Here is a 17947-nt window from a genome sequence, read left to right as displayed (position 1 = left end):
TCTTTGCGGTGTAGGCTCTCTTCCTACACTTTCTCCTAGCTTCTATTCCTGCCTTCGCAAGTTTGGGATTGTTCCCATGGATTTCGGGGGCGTTGGTGGACGGGAACGTGGACCTGCGTGGAAGCGGCAGGTGGGCCGGATCTGTCCCTGATCCGCGAGCCCGGCAAGCGCTGCCCTTTAGGAGAGACACGAGGCATGCGGATGGAACAGAGGCCATGTGGACAGAAGTCTGGCCAGCTGACCCTGCTGCTGCTCTATTGTGGGCAGGGAGACATGGTTAGAAGGTTCAAGGACCCGCCTGCCTTTTGGTATTCACCGCTGAGGACTGAGAATCCCTACCACCCCACCCCCACCCCTGACATGGACTGGATCCCAGCCTAGCTGGCTACCTTTTTGCTCCCGCTGTTTTCCTCCAAGTCATATGCTTTCTCTATCTCTTATCTGGCAAAACTAGAGCCCGCTCCTATGAGACTTCCTAGGCAGAGAGTAGGTCCCCTCTGAGTTGCTTATAGTTAATGTCATCACAATTAAGAAAAAAATGAATTCGTGGATGCACCCCACCCCTTTTATCAAGTTATTAATTCCCCAAAGGCATGGAGCATGTATTGTCCACCCTTGAATTCTTAACCCAGACCTGCTTGGCGTACAGTTGATCTGAAGCAGGCACTTATCCGGCAGGGAGGGCGGGACTAGGGCATCTGTCTGTTTTCATCCTACACAAGATAGCCTAGGTTGGGAGGGTCACAAATCCTCTGCTGTAGTCAAATTTCCTCTAAAGATAGCCCTGGTAACTGTTGTCTTTTCGAACTTCTGCGTGACTTGTAGACCTTTCTGGATCATTTGGTTCTTGGCTGTCTGCCCTGGGCATTTCCAGCTCATACTGCATGTCCCCAATTAGTCTACAATCTTTCCTGGGTAGAAAAGGTGACCATGAGTCTTCCAGTGTCTGCCTTGGTTCTGAGCGTCGAGAAACTTCATAGTTTGATATCTGTGGGTTGAAAGAGCCTGGCTGACTCGGTTACAAATGGAGCTATTTGATTTCTAGTCTGACTTGAGGAATAATTTTTCATGAAGGTTATGAATTGGGGGAAATTCTCTAAGAATAGGCTCTGGGATATCTCTCCTATAAATTGTTCATTTATTTTGACAAGGTCTTACTATGTAACTTTGGCTGTTCTCAAACTCCTAGAGATCTGTCTGCCTCTGTTATCTCAGTGCTGGGATTAAAGGTGTGCACCACCACTCCTGGCTCTTAGGAGTTTCTTAAGACATTTTTGGGGCTGAATACGTGACTCAGAAATTAAGAGCATTTACTGCTCATTTAGAGGACTCGGGTTCAGTTCTCAGCACCCACATGGAGGCTCTCAGCCATTCATAATTCCAGTGCCAGGGGATCCAGTGTCATCTTCTAACCTCTGCAAGCACCAAGCGCACACACACACACGTACATGCGTGCTGGCTAAGCATAAACCTAAAAAGCACTTTTTAAGAAAGATATTTTCTTCACCTGTCTTCTCAGCAAGATGTAGGGAGACGGGTGGCATACAGCATTTGACCCATCCACACGGTCAGGTGCATGCTGGGTATTTTCCATATGACTTTATTTCCTCTGTTATGAAGCTTGTTGAAATGTGAAAGCTGTATCAGAGTTAGCATGGTCTTTAAGAAAATAGATAATATGTACAGAGCACATACACATACACACACCTACGCATGCATCTGCATGTATAGATTCCAATGGTCCCGAGCAAATGAGCTTGTGTGAGAAGGGGCTTTCTAAACCCAAAGGTAACTAGCATGTATGTGCGTGCACGCACTCGTGTGAGCGCGCATGCGCGTGTGCACACACACACAGTATATGTATGTGTGCATCTGTCTGTCGCCTGTAAAGTCAGTTTAACTCTAGCCCTTCTAGCCGACAGCTGCAGAGACCAGTAGGGCAAGCTGGCATGTTCTAGGTGGGATAATGAGATGCTGATGGTGTGACTGCTAGTTCAGGTATGCAGGATCAGTGCCCACCTAGCAGCCAGGAGCTCCTGAAGGTCCCCAACAAAGGGGCTGCAGGTTGTGCATAGATGCAGAAGGGGCTTGTCCAGGCCATAGCACCAGGTTGCTTCAGCTGTAATACTGTATTGACTTAAGCAGGAGCCTTGGAGAAACCAGCTGCAATTAGGAAGAAAGGAAATTTCATGGCAAGGGGAAAAGAAGTTGTGTGAAGTGAGCTCTATTTTCAATCATGAGCAGATGAGAAATGTGATCAAGAATATAAATGGGATTTCTGGACTATCAGGCCCAGCATAATCCAATGTCTTAAAAACAGTTGTGTGACACTATTCCTGGGGCGATGCAAAAGCCTCCAGAGCCTTCCCCATCCTAATGAGGGGGTGGGGCTCTGTGCTTCACTCACTTCTAGAACATTCATCTCCCCACAGTCCTTTCCATCATATACTTGGGAAACTGTGGTGGGGTAGGGGCAGCCTCCTAAGAGGGAGGTGAAGAGAATGAAAAGGCCAGAAGCCCAGGCTCTTGGAAACCTGCCAAGTTGCTGGGCTGGGCTGGGAAGGGAGGGCAGGGAAGCCTTTGGGGGAGGGGCACTTGCCCAGGGAATAAATTACTGCAGGGGGGCAGGTGACACCACTTGTCCTGCGTTAGGTGTGCTCTGGAAGAACATGCACAGGCATGCAACACAGCTCTGAGGGAACTTGGGGGAACATCCCACCTACCGCCTGAGGCTGAGAGCTAGAGACCTGACAAGGCTGAGGTCAAACTAGCTTCCCTTCGACTCCCAAAGCTTCCCCATTCACACTCACTCATGATGGGAATGATCCCCCACCTCTGCCCTTGCCTTTACACCGGTAAGGAGACAGACACACAGTCAGTCATGCACGGCTGGCCTCTTCCCCCAAGGAAGCCGTTTGCAAGGAGAGTGGAGTCGGCTGTGGCCTTCACCAGCCACCAGATGTCACCGATGAGTCTGCTTTAGAGGCGGAGGCTAATCCCCAGTGTGAAAGAGGCTTCTGGGAGATTTCCAGGTGCTCCACCCTCCTTTTCCCTGTTTCTTAGGAACTGCCTTTGGGGCAGGGGCTGGGTCACACACATAATAGAGAGAGTCTGGGATGCTGCCTCTTGGCCTTCCCTTGTGAGCACTGTCCTCCAGGGCTTTGGGTCTCTTGTCAAGTTTGGGTCAGGGAAACTGTAGGACTCATCTACATCCACACAGGCCCATTCTGGGACTCTGACTCCTAGCCACCACCCATTAGCTAAATTCTAGTTCCTTGAACCACTCTTCTCCCTGGCTGTTCCTCTCTGAGGCAAAGCCAAGAGGGTGTGTGCTGTGCTTGACCCGAAGGAGAAAGGAGAGGAGAGGAGGAAGGGCTGATGGGGAGAAGTGTGTGAGGAGCCATGACCGCCTCAGTCACTCCCACACACTTCCTTCCTGGACACTGCGAGGCAGCCGAGAGACGGGTGATGTCTGGTGTCAGGAAACAGGGAGGCAGAGCGATAGCTTTAGAAGAAGGGATCTTGGCCCAGGAGACCTGGGCAGAGATGGCCAAGGTGGAGGAGCTCTCAGCAGAACTTTCCAGTGTGCACCTCTGGGATGGCTTCCGATTCTTGCTTGACTAAGACTAAGAAAAGGTATCAGTCCATGGCCTTACCCAGGGAGGGAGGGGATGCGTCTGTTGGCATACGCCTATGTTTCTGAAGCAAAGGGAGACCAAAGAAGACCAGAGGTTTCGGCTGTCAGGCTGTCTTTGGACTCGGCGGGGAATCTGGCTTAGAGCTGGAGCGGGGCACATGGCATTTCCCGTCCTCAGAAAGGGGTGGGAAGAGAGTCAGGGCTGGGAGCAAGAGGGAGACAGAGAAAAATGGTGGACACCAGAGCACGGGCCACCGGCCTTCAAGTGCTGTCAGAGGGAGTCCAGCTCTGGGCACAGCCTAGATGACCACAGACTGGAGGAGGCGGAAACACATCATAAGGTCCAGCGGTATGGGTGGCTTCAGGAAATTCCCATCCAGCCGCAGGTAGCGCAGGTGCGGCACGTTTTCCAGATCCGAGGAGAAGTCATGGAAAGCCACTAGGTTGTTGGGGCAAATCTGGGTCCCGTTGATTTCTACGGAGAAAGAAGGGGAGAAATCAGCCACAGAGGAACCTGCAGCATGGATGAGGAAAGGGGGGATGACAACCAAGAGTGTGGACTCTACAGTTCTCCTCTCTGGGCAGGGTGGCTTTGGGATGGTGTGGCTGTAGATCACCTAGCCTCTACAGTCAGTCAAATGGCTTCAGTTGGGGACGATGGGCTGTGTGTTTCTTGCACGAATGGTTTGTTCAAGGCTGAAAAACACTCATCTCTTTTTTGTTGTTGTTGTTGTTTTTGAGAAAGGGTTTCTCTGTGGCTTTGGAGACTGTCCTGGAACTCGCTCAGTAGACCAGGCTGGCCTCGAACTCACAGAGATCCACCTGCCTCTGCCTCCCGAGGGCTGGAATTAAAGGCGTGCGCCACCAACGCCTGGCTAACACTCATCTCTTTCTGAGCCTTTTGTTGGTGCTCTACTCAGAGCCGTTGTACCCCCAGGCTGACCTTGAACTCTCCATCCTTGTGCCTCAGTCTCCCAAAACCCAGAATTACAGGTGTGCGCCACCATATCCAGTTGACAGAGCTTTGTTATTTTATTTATTTATTTGTTTATTTATTTATTTATGTTTAGTTTTTGAAACAGGGTCTCATGGAGTCCAAGACTGCTTTGAACTCCCAATTCTCTTGCCTCCTCCCCCACGTTCTGGGGCTACACACACATACCCTTATGTCTGGCCTGATATTTTTGACTGAAGCAAAACTGAGCTCCAGCCTCAAGTCCTGGGCTACAGTTGACACAGCAAGCTCAGGACCCTGTAAGTGTTCCTTAGGAAAACTGTGCCGGCTGAACACACGCAACCTTCCGGTCTAGAATCAGGAATCTGATAGACATCCCCTGTCCCATCTTCACGAGCTCTACCTCCTGACTACATAGCTTCCTCTGAGTCCTCCTCAGTGACTTCTTATAACCACCGCTTAGATTTGGGAAGTCCCCTGCCAAGGCTGCTGCTGACATCATGTGCAGTGGCAGGCCCAGAATCGGGCACTTTGTATCATCTCTATTCTACTCTCAGGAAAACACCCATCAGAATTTCTGTGTCCATCCTGTTTATAAGTCCAGTGGCCTGAAAAGCTGATGCAGATGAGAAGGATGCAGGAAGGAAACCTCATGCCTGTCAAGCATGGTGTTCAGGACACTTGACACACACACAATCAGTTCGTCCTATTGACTTTGTGTCGGAAGATACTACTGCCATCCTCATTTTACAGGTAAGGGAATGTTCCATAGGGGTAGAATATCTCTTCCAGGTCACACAGATGCAGCAGATAGTGAGACCACAGTCAAAACAAGTAGTTTCCCCCCTCCCTCCCCTTTCTTCAGTGCTAAGTATGGAAGGTAAGGTCTTATGCATGTTAAAAAGAACTCTAAGCCAGGCAGTGGTGGTGCACTCTGGAGACAGAGGCGGGCGGATCTCTGAGTTTGAGGCCATCCTGATCTACAGAGCAAGTTCCAAGACAGCCAGGGCTACACAGAGAATGAACTCTAGAAGGCTACACCCCTGTCCCAGTAGTTACTTCTTGTCACCCCTACCCGTGCTCCCGAGTGTCTGCTCTCCCTGTGGCTGGCCCCGGCCCCATCCCACTCACTCTCAATGCTGTTGTTGTTGAGGTACAGGTGCTCCAGCTTGTTGCTGATGGCCGGCACATTGCTGATCTTGTTGTGCGACAGGTGGAGCACCAGCAGGTTGGAGATGTTGAAGGAGTTCTTGGGGAGCCCTCGGTCTGACAGCTTGTTGTAGTTCATGCGGATGAAGGCGAGGTTGGGGAAGCCCTTGAAGTAGCCATTAGGGATGGTCTCGATCTTGTTGCTGTCCAGGTAGAGCTGGTGGATGGCCGGGGGGACCTTGGGTGGCATCTTTCTCAGGATGTTGTGGGCCAGGTTGAGCTGCATGAGGCTCTTGAGGCCCTGGAAGGTGTCGGCCCTGAAGACGCCGTCACTCAGCCGATTGTGCTGCAGATCCAGGAGCAGCAGGTTCTCGAGCTTGCTGAACACGCCCGGTGGAATCCTGGAGATGTGGTTCTGGCTCAGCCTCAGCTGTTCCAGGTTCTTGGGCAGAGCTGCCGGCACCTCCTCCAGCTGGTTCTTCTCCATGTAGAGGAACGCCAGGCTGGGGAGCTTCTCCAGCACCCTCTGGTCCACCTTGCGGATGCGGTTGTTGTCCAGGTTGATCCACCTCAGGCCTGTGGCATTCTTGAAAGACTCCAGAGGGAGCTCGGTGATGAAGTTGTTCTGCAGGTAAAGGTAATGGATGCGCGGCGGGATGACAGGGACCTTGCGAAGGTTTCGGCTGTCACAGTAGAGGGCTGATGGGAAGTCAGCAGGGCAGTAGCATTCTCTAGGACAGTCAGGGAAGACAGATGGAGGGCCGGGAGGTAGGGGTGGAGGTAGGTCTGTAGGCTCTGCCGGCTCATGGGGCTGAGGAAAGCTGGGTGTGGGCCTTGGCTTGGGTTTCCGCCTGATCCCAGGTTTTGGTCTTGGTTGGCCTTGGGCCACTGAGGCCAAGATGAGGAGAAGTGGGAGGAGCCAGAAGAAGGATGCCCTCATAATTCAGGTGATGTACCTGCAGGGAGGAAACTGGGGATAATTAGCCTGCTGGGCCTCAGGAATAGAAGGCAAGTCTGTGTAGCAGGGCTCCTCCTGAACTAAATCCTGGGGAGAGAGGCAGGGCCAGGGACTTGAAGAGCAGGTGGGGACCTCCTGGGGCTTTGGAACTCTTCAAGGAGTCCTGCCCCCCTGGTGGGAAGGAATCTGTTGATAGAAAGCACAAGGTTCTGGGACCCCAGGGCATGTTGGAGACCCTTCACTAGGGGTGCGAGGCTCTCCCCGGCTGTAACATAAAACGATCAATCCACTCCTCTAAGGAGTAGTGCTCTGCCATGGAGTGATGTCAAAATCCACTGGACACTTTTTATATCACCCCTCCCCCAAGAAAAGTTCCCGACCCTTTTAGGGGAGAAGCTAGGATATGGTCCAGTGGGTCTGGAAGATTCCTTACAAATCCCTTATGACAGTGGTTTTCAAACTGTGAAGCTCTGTTCCTATGCATCCCTTGAGGAGGCCCCCAAGGTGACTCCTCTGCTATCATGAACAGGCTTCCTGTTTGAATCTGTTATAGACAGATAGAAATACTAAGAAAGATAAGAACACACACACACACACACACACACACACACACCGAGGGTGGTTAGTCAAAGCATTTGAAGAAAAAAAAGTCATTGCTAACAAGGGTCTGCAATCCACCATGGCCAGTCCCCACTATTTATACAGTTGAGACTGGAGGAAAGAAGTGGCTTGTGGGGGTCAGGAGGCTGCTTGACGGTGTGCACAGGGGAAAAAATGCAGGAGGTCTCCTGAAAGGGAAATGCTCAGACACTCACCCACTCACCCATGCTCTGTCCCCTCCCCTGCACTTGGCTCGGAGAGAGCTGGCCTTTGCCAACATGAGCCATGCCAAGAATTCCTCCCCAGATGTAGAGGCCCTTGGGAAAATAAACAGGAAAGGAACAGAAAGAAAGGGGAAAACACTTTCCTTTCTTTAGAGCTGGTGTTGTCACTCGGGTTACTTTGGAATCGGTTGTGTTAAAATGGATTATTAGGAAGAACTTCTTGGTAGCCTCAGGAACACAGGGGTCAAGAGCTGAAGGGGCTTTTGGGTGGCTCTGCTGCCTTCTGTGGTTGAAGCTCAGTTGAAAGAGGGGAATAGCAAATGATCCATACTAGCTAGAGTGGCCACTCCCATGGGTTCCCCTCTCCAGCCAGGGGTGGGAAGGGCACAGGGAGAAGGCCTGTACTTTGTATCCTCCTCACCCCTGATACTTTCCATAGCTCGTCACTGGCTCACCTCAAATCTTCCTCACCATTGTCGATCTGGAATGCAGGCTTCTTGGAGTTCTCAGAGGCAGAATGGGCTAACTGTGTCCCTAGCTTGTAATTGAACCCTGTGCTCACAGCCTCTGGTCTAGGTCTCTATCCCCCCTAACCCTAAGTCCATATCAGATCTTCCTTTGCTTTTTCTAGGGGCTACCTTCTGCATGCTTTAATCAAAGGAAAGGAGCATGGGGTGGGGGCCCCCAAGTTGTGTGTCAGAAGCTCAGGCAGAGCTGAGTGTGACAAATAGCAGAAAAGAAGGCAGAGCTCAGCCCCTAGTGGGCAGAAGCTGACTATGCCTGTCCCCAGCCATATATAAACATCATACATACACATACACACGAATACACACAACACAACACACAGACACACAACACACACGCATACATACACAACACACATACACACAACACACACAAATACACACACAGACACACAACACACACGCATACATACACAACACACATACACACAACACACACAAATACACACACAGACACACAACACACACGCATACATACACACACAGGCATGCACACAACACACTCGCATACATACACACACAGGCATGCACACACATACGCACACACAGACACACGACACACACACACACACAACACACATACACAACACACACACACGCATACACACACAACACACACACACTCACACACATGCACACTCACACACACACACCTCTTTGCCCCACCCAGCCTGTATCACTCTGTACATACACTGAGCCCTCTCACGTACACATGGGCAAACACACATTCTCAGGGCCCTGTATGCACGTTTGAGCTTTGTATGTTGGTCTGTGTGAGAAGGAGGGTAGGACTGGGAGGGCAGAGGCCATCCTGCCTGGTGCTTCTCTCTCCTGCCTGGGGTGGGTTTCTCAGACAGACCTCTCAGGTACGTTTAGAAGGTCATTTTCCCTGGGCCTTCTGTGACAAGGAGCCTGCGGTTAGATGGTGGTTGGTGGGCACCGAGGCTCCTCTGAAAGGACTAAATAGATGACGTGTCCCTTGCAGCACTTGAGCTTGAGTCTTGTTGCTAGATTCCAATCACTTTCTAACTGGTGTGTAGGAACTCACATTTTTATAAGGCGTGTAATTTTCTTGAAAATAGAACAGTCATATTACATAGAAATGAGGAAAGTGAGGCATTACTATTCCAAAAACATGTTTAAAGTGCTGGTCTTTGCAACCCTGATTTGTTTTTCTGTTCTTTTTGAATCTCTTTGTTTATGAATTACCCAGAAGTCTGTAGGAAAAATTACCCCTGTGCTGTGAGAAACCTTGCCCCAAGGCCAAAATTTGGTCTGACTGAAGTTCCCTAGTTCTCTTTATTGCCCTTGTGGCCAAAGGCACTTCCAAGGTGAAGTAATGGACCCCAAGTTAGCCAAACAAACTTTCCAGGAGACCCAGCAGAGCCTGCCTTAGGAGGCACGGTATCAGGGACAGCTGGCTTCTGTTGCTGGGGATGGCAACGGGTCTCATGTCAGTGTGCTGGGCAGTCCTGGCTCCACTGTCAAGGCTATCCCAATGGGAATCCCACTCACTTCTACCTGCCTGGCTCAGGCATGGGGTCACCAGGCATTACTCATCCTCATCTCCAGGTCAGAGTCTTTTCGAACCCTTTCTTCCCCAGGAGGCTCCCCCAAAACAAGCTGGATCTGAAGTGAGGAGTTCCGTGGGGGAAGAGGACCAGTCCTCCCCTCTTTCAGGCCTCTGGCTGAACCAGAGATCTGTGTGCAGAGTGCACAAGGAAGCTGTATTCATTTCCAAGGCCTTCCTCTCAGGCACACCCCTTCCTGCTGAGCAGGGCTGTGCTGGGCTTCTGGGAAGGTCTCACTGCAGAGCAGTTCTCTCTAGCCGTGTTCTTCTGCTGCTCTATCATTCTGTAGAGGAGAGCTGAGACAGACTGGAGGTAGCCTCTCTCCAGAGGGGTTTGTAGTCTCACCAACAAAGCCCAGAGCCAGGGTCCTATGATCCCATCCTCTAAGTCATTAGCTCCCTTAGGGCGGGGTGTCTGTACTTAAAATCACTTATGCTTCTGAACGCATACCTCCCCAAGTCCCATCCAGTCCCACACCCTATTGGCCCTGCTCACCCTCAATCAATGAGCACTTGTTGACCGCCCCTCATCAAACTCATGTAGCCTGGCTCTCCAGGGCTGGCTCAGAGGGCTGGGGCTTCCCAGAGGGAGCAGTGGCTTCACCCAATCCCAGTTCACAATCTACCTGTAGACGCCTTTACTAAGAGGTCTTACAACTCAAATTTCAGCTCTGACAGCGTGGACCTGGCTCTGACTCTTCTGTTGGGCCGCAGGCTTGACATCTGTGTGAGGATGGGATGAGCTCATGCATAGACGCAGGCTCTGGGAGAGGCTCCCTGAGTTTAAAGGGAGACAGTCCTCTTTCCTACCTGCCCTGTTTATCTGTGCTAAGAGCCCAGGGGTTGTCCACATTTGGACTCCTGCAGCATGGGTCTGAGGTACTGTGGGCCAGGACAGCCCAGGGAGAGTAGTCCTTCTAAATGCACAGTGTAAACTAGGGTTGGATGAAGCCTACCCAGCTATCAGATGTAAACAGCACAAGCAATTTTAAAATGAAATGCAGATCAAAATGTGCTAAAAACAAGTGTGACGCTATTTGCAGAGGAACCATCATGTTCCTGGTTCAACGGGCGAATATAAACAGAGTGGAGGTTTTATGGTTTTAGGAACTAATCTGAAAGGGCAAGCTCTCCATTGAGGGGGTGAGGGGTGGGGGTGGGATGGGGAAGAAATCAGATAGACAGGCAATCCCTAACAGCCCACTGCCCCGTATATCTGCCTTCCTGCTTCTCTCCCCAACATCTTTGATCCTTGACTAAAGCAAGAAGATGGAATGTGGTATAGGTACAGATTCCACCCTGCAACTTATTTTAGCTGGGTACCACTTCACAAGCTCAGTTTTCTCATCTGTAAAGTGGGCATGCTGGGCAACTCTGAGTTGCTAAAGACCAAAACAAGCGCTCTGTGGGTATTATACAAGCACTCTACCACTGGGCTGCTTTCCCATCCAGGACATTGATGTGCAAAGTGTGTGCTCAGTGTATGTCAAGGGGTCCCCGGTACCACTTTGAATGAATAGGTTTTTTTGTTTGTTGTTTGTTTTGTTTTCCTATCAGCCTGGTTCCCTCTGCTGCTGGAAGGCAGGGGTCTTACTTGCAGTATAGATACTAGATTTTCCACTCACAGGAACTTCATGTCCGTTGAGGTGAAGAAGACCACATTTGGCATTCAGAATCAGCTGGCTGGAACTCTCCCAGACACCTGGGCAAAGCTCATCTTATCATCATCCTGACTGTCTAGCCTGGCTCTCTGCTTTCTGCAGCAGATGGGGACCCTAGCCAGCAAAGGGACGTCACTCTTTTCTGCTGGTTGTGGCTTCTCCCAGCCTGTCATTTTTGTTTCTTTTGCCTGGAGAGGCTCTACTCACATGCTCTCCTGGGGAGTATGGGTGGGTATGGGACTTATTATCATCTGGTCTGTCCTCTGAGAGAGTCAAGCAGAACAGGGCTGTGGAGCCTAGGGAGAGGGGGTCTAAAAGGGATGGAGACAGTGCCCAATACCAGTTCTTGGGTGCCTGGGATAGGTAGCCTAGCAGGTAATAGAAGCTGTCTTGAGGTAACTTCCTTTCTTGCTAGAATGTTCTCTGGGAATATGGTTGCCCGGGCTGCTGCTGATGGTGCGGAGGCGGGGTGGGGGCAATCATATGCAGTCACCTCCACTGTTAGGACAGTGGGGCTCCTTCTTCAGGAAGTCACACAGCCCTCTGTGCCTTGAACACTAGGGGAGTCTCAGGGTGCAATAAAACAGCTCGGGGCTCCTTGGGCCCTGTTTGATGGGTCTGGCTATGTTTATAGCAAAGCTTCCCCTGCTGTGCCCCTCTATAGCTGGAAGGGAGGGAGTTATGCAAATAAGGTTCTCAGGTTCCCCTCCCCCCTTCTCTACTAGAAGCTCCCTTACCAACTGAATGGTCAGGATAATCTCAGAGTAACTTCAGAGAGAAATGTGTTTGTGACTACCTGCAGAGAGAAGAAAACTGTTAACTTGGACATAGGGCCTCCAAGACTTGCAGGCTCTGTTGACTTCTCTTTGCAAAAGCCAAGTGGTTTGGACCAGGCAGGCAGGAATTCAGGCTGCTGAGAAGATACTGTGTAGGCCCGAGAGCCACTTCTCTCTCTCTCCCTCCTACCTAATTAAGCTCCAAAGAAAAGAGAAAATCACTCAATTGCTCATGTCCTCCCTGCTCAGCCAAGACATGATTGTCTTCTGGGTCTGTGTTCTCAGCGGGAGGATGGATACTTTCTCTCTGGTCTTGCAGCTGAGAGGCAGTGAGAGGGCAAGAGACAGTGTGTGTGTGTGTGTGTGTGTGTGTGTGTGTGTGTCTGTCTGTCTGTCTGTCTGTCTGTCTTCTGTGATGTGTGACAGTACATGAAAGGTGCAGAGAACTGGGTTCTAGTGTCCAGTTTCTATGGCAACATCTGCTCTGTTGAAATTCTGTGTGCGACACAGCTCTGTGTGTTCAACAAACATCTGCTCTTGAAGAAAGTTTAACTTCAGCAGCAAGCAAACACAAGGGCATAGGATGCTGAAGAGACGTGAGGGTGTCAGCAAGAGATGAGGAAGACAGCCTGAGCTCTGTGGAGAGGAAAAAAGGGAGGAAGAAGGGAAGTGGGGGAGGAAAAAAGACTGGACAGAGCTAGAGGGAGCCCTTGGAGGAAGGAGCCCTCTCGTCTCTAGTCTTCCCCCTCTGTCCGGCTTACCTGCACACACCTGCCTCTCCTCTGGACTCTGGGGCACTCCTCTCTTCCTCCCCACCTTTTGGTGGAGCCGTGGCAGCAGAGAGCCAGCTAGGAGTTCTGGTATCCCAGTAGTGCGTGCCTGGTGTCTGCGTGTGTCTGCCTGACTTTCTTCCACCAGATCCTATTGGGGTGGGGAGGGTAGGTTAGGGGGAGGGAGGGGCAGATGGGAGTGGGGGGGGCAGAGGGGAGGAGGAGGGAACAGAAGAGAGGGAGGGCGCTTGGGAAAGGAGGAATGACAACAATACAGTCTTTATTTGGCAGCCAAAACTGCATAGACCTCATCCACACCCGATGCCCACTAACGGCTCACTTTTAATAACGTTTTCCTGCTCCTGCCACTCTGGAGAGGGACCGTTTGACCCGTGTTTGGAAAACAGGCCAAATCAAGGGAGGGAAGCTCTTGGAAATGAGCCGCTGCTTCTGAGCAGGCGGGTGGGGTTGCTGGGTCCAGCATGTTCAATTCCCAACACGAGCCTTGCTTAGGGCCGTGGTGTTCATTCTTCAACTCCTCATAGGATGCTTTTCAGAGCGTCTTCTCCAGGAGCTTGCTAAGGGAGTGGAGCCTCGCTGTTCAGTGAGCTGACATAAGAGGTGACTGGTTTGGTGGCCAGAAGGCTGGTCTGAAGATCAGGCAAAGTCTGGCCTGAGGATCACACAGCAAAGTTAAAATAGATTTCCAAATGTAAGTCATCAGGTCATCGTTCCTAGCTCTTGAGGACAATGTTGGGGGTCTCCTTTCAGCTTTGTGTCACACTCAGGTGAGATTTGGGGACTGTGTGGTCATGAGACAGTAACAAGGAGATCCCAGCCTCCCTAATGCATATCTACTTCTTGGAAACCAATTCCAGGATCTCTGTTAACTGAACAATACTCCCCAGATGAAAACCAGGGACACGTGGCTCAGAGGAGCATCCAGCACAGCTTCCTGCCCAGGACCTCAGGGAGACACTCACTCAGTCATCATTAAGTCAACAGAGACCTGCAGCCCCCCCACCTCACCCCACCGCGCTACGCCACCCCACCCCGCCCTCAGCTCTTCCTTCCACTCACAGGAAATGAAGTGTGGTCTTGGGCAAGTCGCTTGATCCTGAGATGCCTGTTTCTCACCTGTGTCTCAGGGAGTACTGGAAGATAAATAACTGTGTCAGGCAAGTTAGAGACTGGCAAGACAGTGGGGCTTCGGCGGGGACTGTGGCGAAGAATAGCCCGAGAAGAGGAGGGACGCAACCCTCACTCACGGCCTGGCTCCCCGCCTTCCCATCGTGCTGGCAGAGTGTGCAGGTGGGGTGCCCACTAGTGGGGATCCATCCACACCCCCAAAGCCTGCCCTCTTGGGAGCGATGGCCACCAGCTTCCAGTCCCTTCTCAAGCTATTATCTCCTTGTCCCCTTCTTATCTCCTTGGCTCCAGCCACACAGATACAGGGGGAAAGAAGGCCAAGGACCACCAGGGCCATCCAGGAAGGTCAAGGGCACACTTTGCAAGTTGGTGCCCTTGTGACCATGACATGATGTACCATTCCAAAAGTGGTCTTTATAGAAATTTGAAAACATACACATTTGCATTCCAGGCTGTCTTTCTCCCCACTGCACCCCCTTTGGTGCTAGGGGGCACCAACGGGACAGAGGCCTAAGCTGTTGCCATCCGGCTTTGGCTCTGCACGCTGTGTCACTTTCCCTCCTCTTCATCATTTGTAAAACTCCAGGTTATACTAACTGGACTTTGAACTCCCTTGCATTCCAACATTGTGAAGAGCCTCGAAGGCGGCATTAGGACACCTGGGTTAAAACGCTGGTTCTGCTCCTGTCATGGTTCTGCTCCCTCAGGTGTATGTATGTATTAGAGTAACCCAGGATCCGGGAAGGCTTGCCAGAGCAGGGAGCATCGTTCACTCCGCCAGGACTTCTCCAGACTGAGCAGCCCTGCTCGCAGGACGTCGGAAACACACAATGGGTGACATACTCATTTCTTCCTCATGTGGCACTCATGGACATTTCTGGAATGCTAGGAAAGAAGTGTATCCAGGCTGCCACCAGCAGGGAAAGGCTAGCAGCATGGCTGAGAGGGAATGCAGAGGCCAGACCTAGGCCAGAGGGAGCCCCCAAGCGGTGGGTTTCAGCTGCTTTCCTGGAGACTTTGCCTGCCCACCAAGCCCGGCATCACTCGGGGGCTCACTGTTCTCTCCCCCTCATGGTAATGGCTGCCTTGGATGCTACAGGGCACACTATAGCCGGAGAAGAAAGGGCAGATTGTGCAAGATGACATCCTATTCCTCCAAGCCCAGCGAGCAGGGGCCCAGCCGGGCAGGGTAGACTTTAGGGGTTTTGGCTCAGACCTTAGGATGGTCACCAGGACCCACAGAGGCTAGCCACTCCTCACCCCTCCTAGAGGCTCTCAGGCTAGGGTGCACAGCAGGGGAGAGGTTATGGGAATCCTGGGGGCATCCATCCTTCAGTCTGGCTGGGGGGCCTGGGCTCCTGCTGGGAGAAGACCAGCAGCCTGTCCCTTGTTGGGAAGCCACAGCACCCACCAAAGGCTTGGCATGTCTGGGTGCTCAGCACAGGGTCTGTTTGGTTGGGTTTAAGTGTATTGAACAAGGACAGTCTCTGTCACTCACGTCTTATAAAAATGTTATTTTTTAATGCGTCATAATCATTTGATTGTGGGTCCATGCCCGTCTCCACCCAGGAGGCTCCAGTGTGAAGTTTCTTTGCCCCCCTGCCATTCTCTGATACTCAGGATCCAACCTAGGCCCTGGCCCACGCTAGACAAGCACTCTGTCACCGAACTGCTTCTCCAGCTTTCTTTTTAATTAAAAAGATGTTTCTCAAGACAGGGTCTCACTAAGTGGCCTAGACTGCCCTTGGGCTTGTATTCCTTCCCGCCTTGTCCCCCTGAGTTGTTGGAACTACAAGCCTGTGTCACCAGACTCCCCTGCGGCCCCAGAGTGTTCCTCCCCAGACCCATCTGCTTCTCCATCTTCCTCTTTATCCTCTTCCTCTCTTCTTCCTTCTCTTCTCTCCCCTCCCCTTCTTCCCCTCCTTCTCTTTCAATTGCTCTCCCTCCCTCTTCTCTTCCCCCTCTCCCCCCTCCTTCCCTTCCTCTCCACCCCATCCCCTCTCTTTTTAAAGACAGAGTTCCACTTTGTAGTCCGGGCAGGTTGCAATCCTCCTGCTTCAGCTTCCTGAGGGCTGCTGGCTAGTCCACACCAGTACCTGCTTTTGCTCTTCAAGTTTCCCCTCCAAGGACTCCTTGCCAGCTACCCCATGTTGGCACACAGTTCTTTCTCTGTGTGTTTCTCCTACTTCAAGTGCATTTGACAGTGCCTTCTGTTGAACATTTGGGCTCTTGATTTTTTTTATCATTTTATTGTTTTTGCATTGAGATAGGGTCTCAGAAAGCCTATTATGGTTGATTTGGATGTCGACTTGTCAAAAATTAGGGACACCTGGAAAGGGGAGCCTCTCCTAAAGAACTGTCCCCATTGCCCCATTGCCCGTATGTGGGTGGCACCTCCTGGTAGCAGTCCAGTTTAAAAGGCCTGCAGAGGGAAGGTGGTCTCCTGCTGCTCACAGGCCTTCCCACATGCTGAGTCCCTTTACCTTGTTGCCCTTGAGGCTGATTCCTCCACTGAAGATAGAAGCAGCATCCCCAGTCTGTTGTCATGGACTGCGGAAGCTTTCAGGCTTCCGAGTCAGCATGGGACTGCAGGAGGCACCCAGCCTCGTGGACTGAGCATCTTCCAAGTTGCCACAGTGAGAGAAATCTACCATGGGGTTACTCCAACAGCTGAGGCATGCAGTCTCAAGGCCCAAGCAGCCACCAGGCTCCCAGCCTCTCAGGTGTGATTCAGTTGTTGTTGCTATTTTAATGTAAGCTGATTTAATAAATTCTTTAATATATATATGTACATATATATATATATTCAACCCATAGGATCTCTTCCTCCAGAGAACCCCAGCTAATACATAGTCCGGGCTGGCTTCATGTCATGATAGAGCCAAGGATGGCTTTGCACCCCTGGTCTTCCTGCCTAACCTTCCAAATGCTGGGGTCATAGTTGTGTACCACCATGCCTGCCTTGGGTCCCTCATTTTGAGGTCAACAGAACTAGGCTTAGAGGCTCACATGTGTGGTACCAGCCCTGATCCTGCTTTCTCTCCATACTGACCAGGAGCTCTTGGGCTACTCAGGTCCCTCCCAAGTTTCTGTGTCCTCGTGTACAGGTATTAATTATAGTCTGAACTCAGCAAGGGCAAAGAACCCTGCCCCATTACTTACCTTTGCCCTACAGCACTGGGACAGAGAGCTTACCTCAGCACAGTGGCAAACACTCCATTTCCTTCTTGGCATCCCCACTCTGGGCTCATCTGCAGCTTCACGAAGACAGACTTAGCAGGGCTGTGTGGGGACATGCCTCCTGCTCCCTATTAACCATGCTGCAGGGCACATCCAGCCTTGGTCTACCCCAGCAGCTCTTTGATCCCTTCCTGGACAGCTGTCTGTGAGGCACAGAAGCCCTTTGTAGGGTGACCGTCTCCTTTTGAGGGATGCACTAGCTGCCCGGCATTGTATCAGAGAGACCAGCGGCCTTCTTGATCCTACTGATCTCCCTTCTTCTCCCTTGCCCAGTCCCCAGCCAAGGAGTTTCCTTAACTCCTTTACTTCTGGCCCTGGCACCAGTCTATACCCAGAATCCCCCAAGGGCTTCAGCTTGTGCAAAGTGGTGCAAAGGCACTTTGTAGACTATTTCCACTCTCTCCTCCCTTGCTCGTTTCAACAGAAGGAGGCAGGGCAAAGGCCAGGAAGGAAGAGGTAACCATGCCATCAGGGACACAGCCAGGCTGAGGATCCCTAAGTCCCTTTCCCTTGCTTGTCAGGAATCCTGCGTAGGGCTCATCAGCTTGCCCACTGTCCCAGCAGTCCTGCAGAGGAGGCGGGGTGGGAGTGGTGAGGGGGCACTCGTGCACGGCAATCTGACCGCTCCAGCCACGTGTGCAAAGCGGCCAGCCACCATGGCTGGACAGCAGCCTCAGTGAGCCATGCCCTGAGTCCCAGGCCCTCAAGAAGCCAGGCTCAGGCGGGTGATGACA

At 51.6% G+C, this 17947-nt stretch overlaps 1 protein-coding gene and 2 long non-coding RNA genes across 6 annotated transcripts in view; 1 reads left to right on the top strand and 2 right to left on the bottom strand.

The window, feature by feature from the left end:
• Positions 1-1584: 1584 nt before the first annotated feature.
• LOC101844387 (proline and arginine rich end leucine rich repeat protein) lies at positions 1585-12975 on the bottom strand. 3 transcript variants are annotated; one of them, XM_040739339.1, is made up of 3 exons: positions 12816-12975; positions 5724-6711; positions 1585-4112 (listed from the first exon to the last, which is right to left on the bottom strand). In XM_040739339.1, the coding sequence occupies exons 2-3, from the start codon at positions 6679-6681 to the stop codon at positions 3937-3939; spliced, it is 1134 nt and encodes a 377-aa protein (XP_040595273.1). In that variant the 5' UTR covers positions 6682-6711; positions 12816-12975; the 3' UTR covers positions 1585-3936. The 3 variants fall into 3 exon arrangements, with proteins under 3 accessions (XP_040595273.1, XP_005073425.1, XP_012971343.1); XM_005073368.4 differs by having other exon boundaries at positions 5724-6697; XM_013115889.3 differs by having other exon boundaries at positions 5724-6697; positions 12826-12975.
• The window catches only part of LOC121137256, a 37290-nt gene continuing 23449 nt past the window's right edge, over positions 4107-17947 (top strand). Inside the window, exon 1 of the long non-coding RNA XR_005874504.1 lies at positions 4107-5345. This is a non-coding gene — a long non-coding RNA (uncharacterized LOC121137256). The remainder of the gene's footprint in view (positions 5346-17947) is intronic.
• LOC121137254 lies at positions 13030-17739 on the bottom strand. Of its 2 annotated transcripts, none has more exons than XR_005874502.1 (3): positions 17169-17739; positions 13905-13978; positions 13030-13071 (listed from the first exon to the last, which is right to left on the bottom strand). It is a non-coding gene; the product is annotated as an uncharacterized LOC121137254 (long non-coding RNA). The 2 variants fall into 2 exon arrangements; XR_005874501.1 differs by lacking the exon at positions 13030-13071 and adding an exon at positions 13138-13497 and having other exon boundaries at positions 17169-17735.

The sequence above is a fragment of the Mesocricetus auratus genome, unplaced genomic scaffold (assembly GCF_017639785.1).
Source record: "Mesocricetus auratus isolate SY011 unplaced genomic scaffold, BCM_Maur_2.0 Super-Scaffold_100676, whole genome shotgun sequence".
Lineage (NCBI taxonomy): Eukaryota > Metazoa > Chordata > Mammalia > Rodentia > Cricetidae > Mesocricetus > Mesocricetus auratus.
Note: the sequence above shows the minus strand (reverse complement) of the source record. Positions and strands in the feature narration are given on the sequence as shown.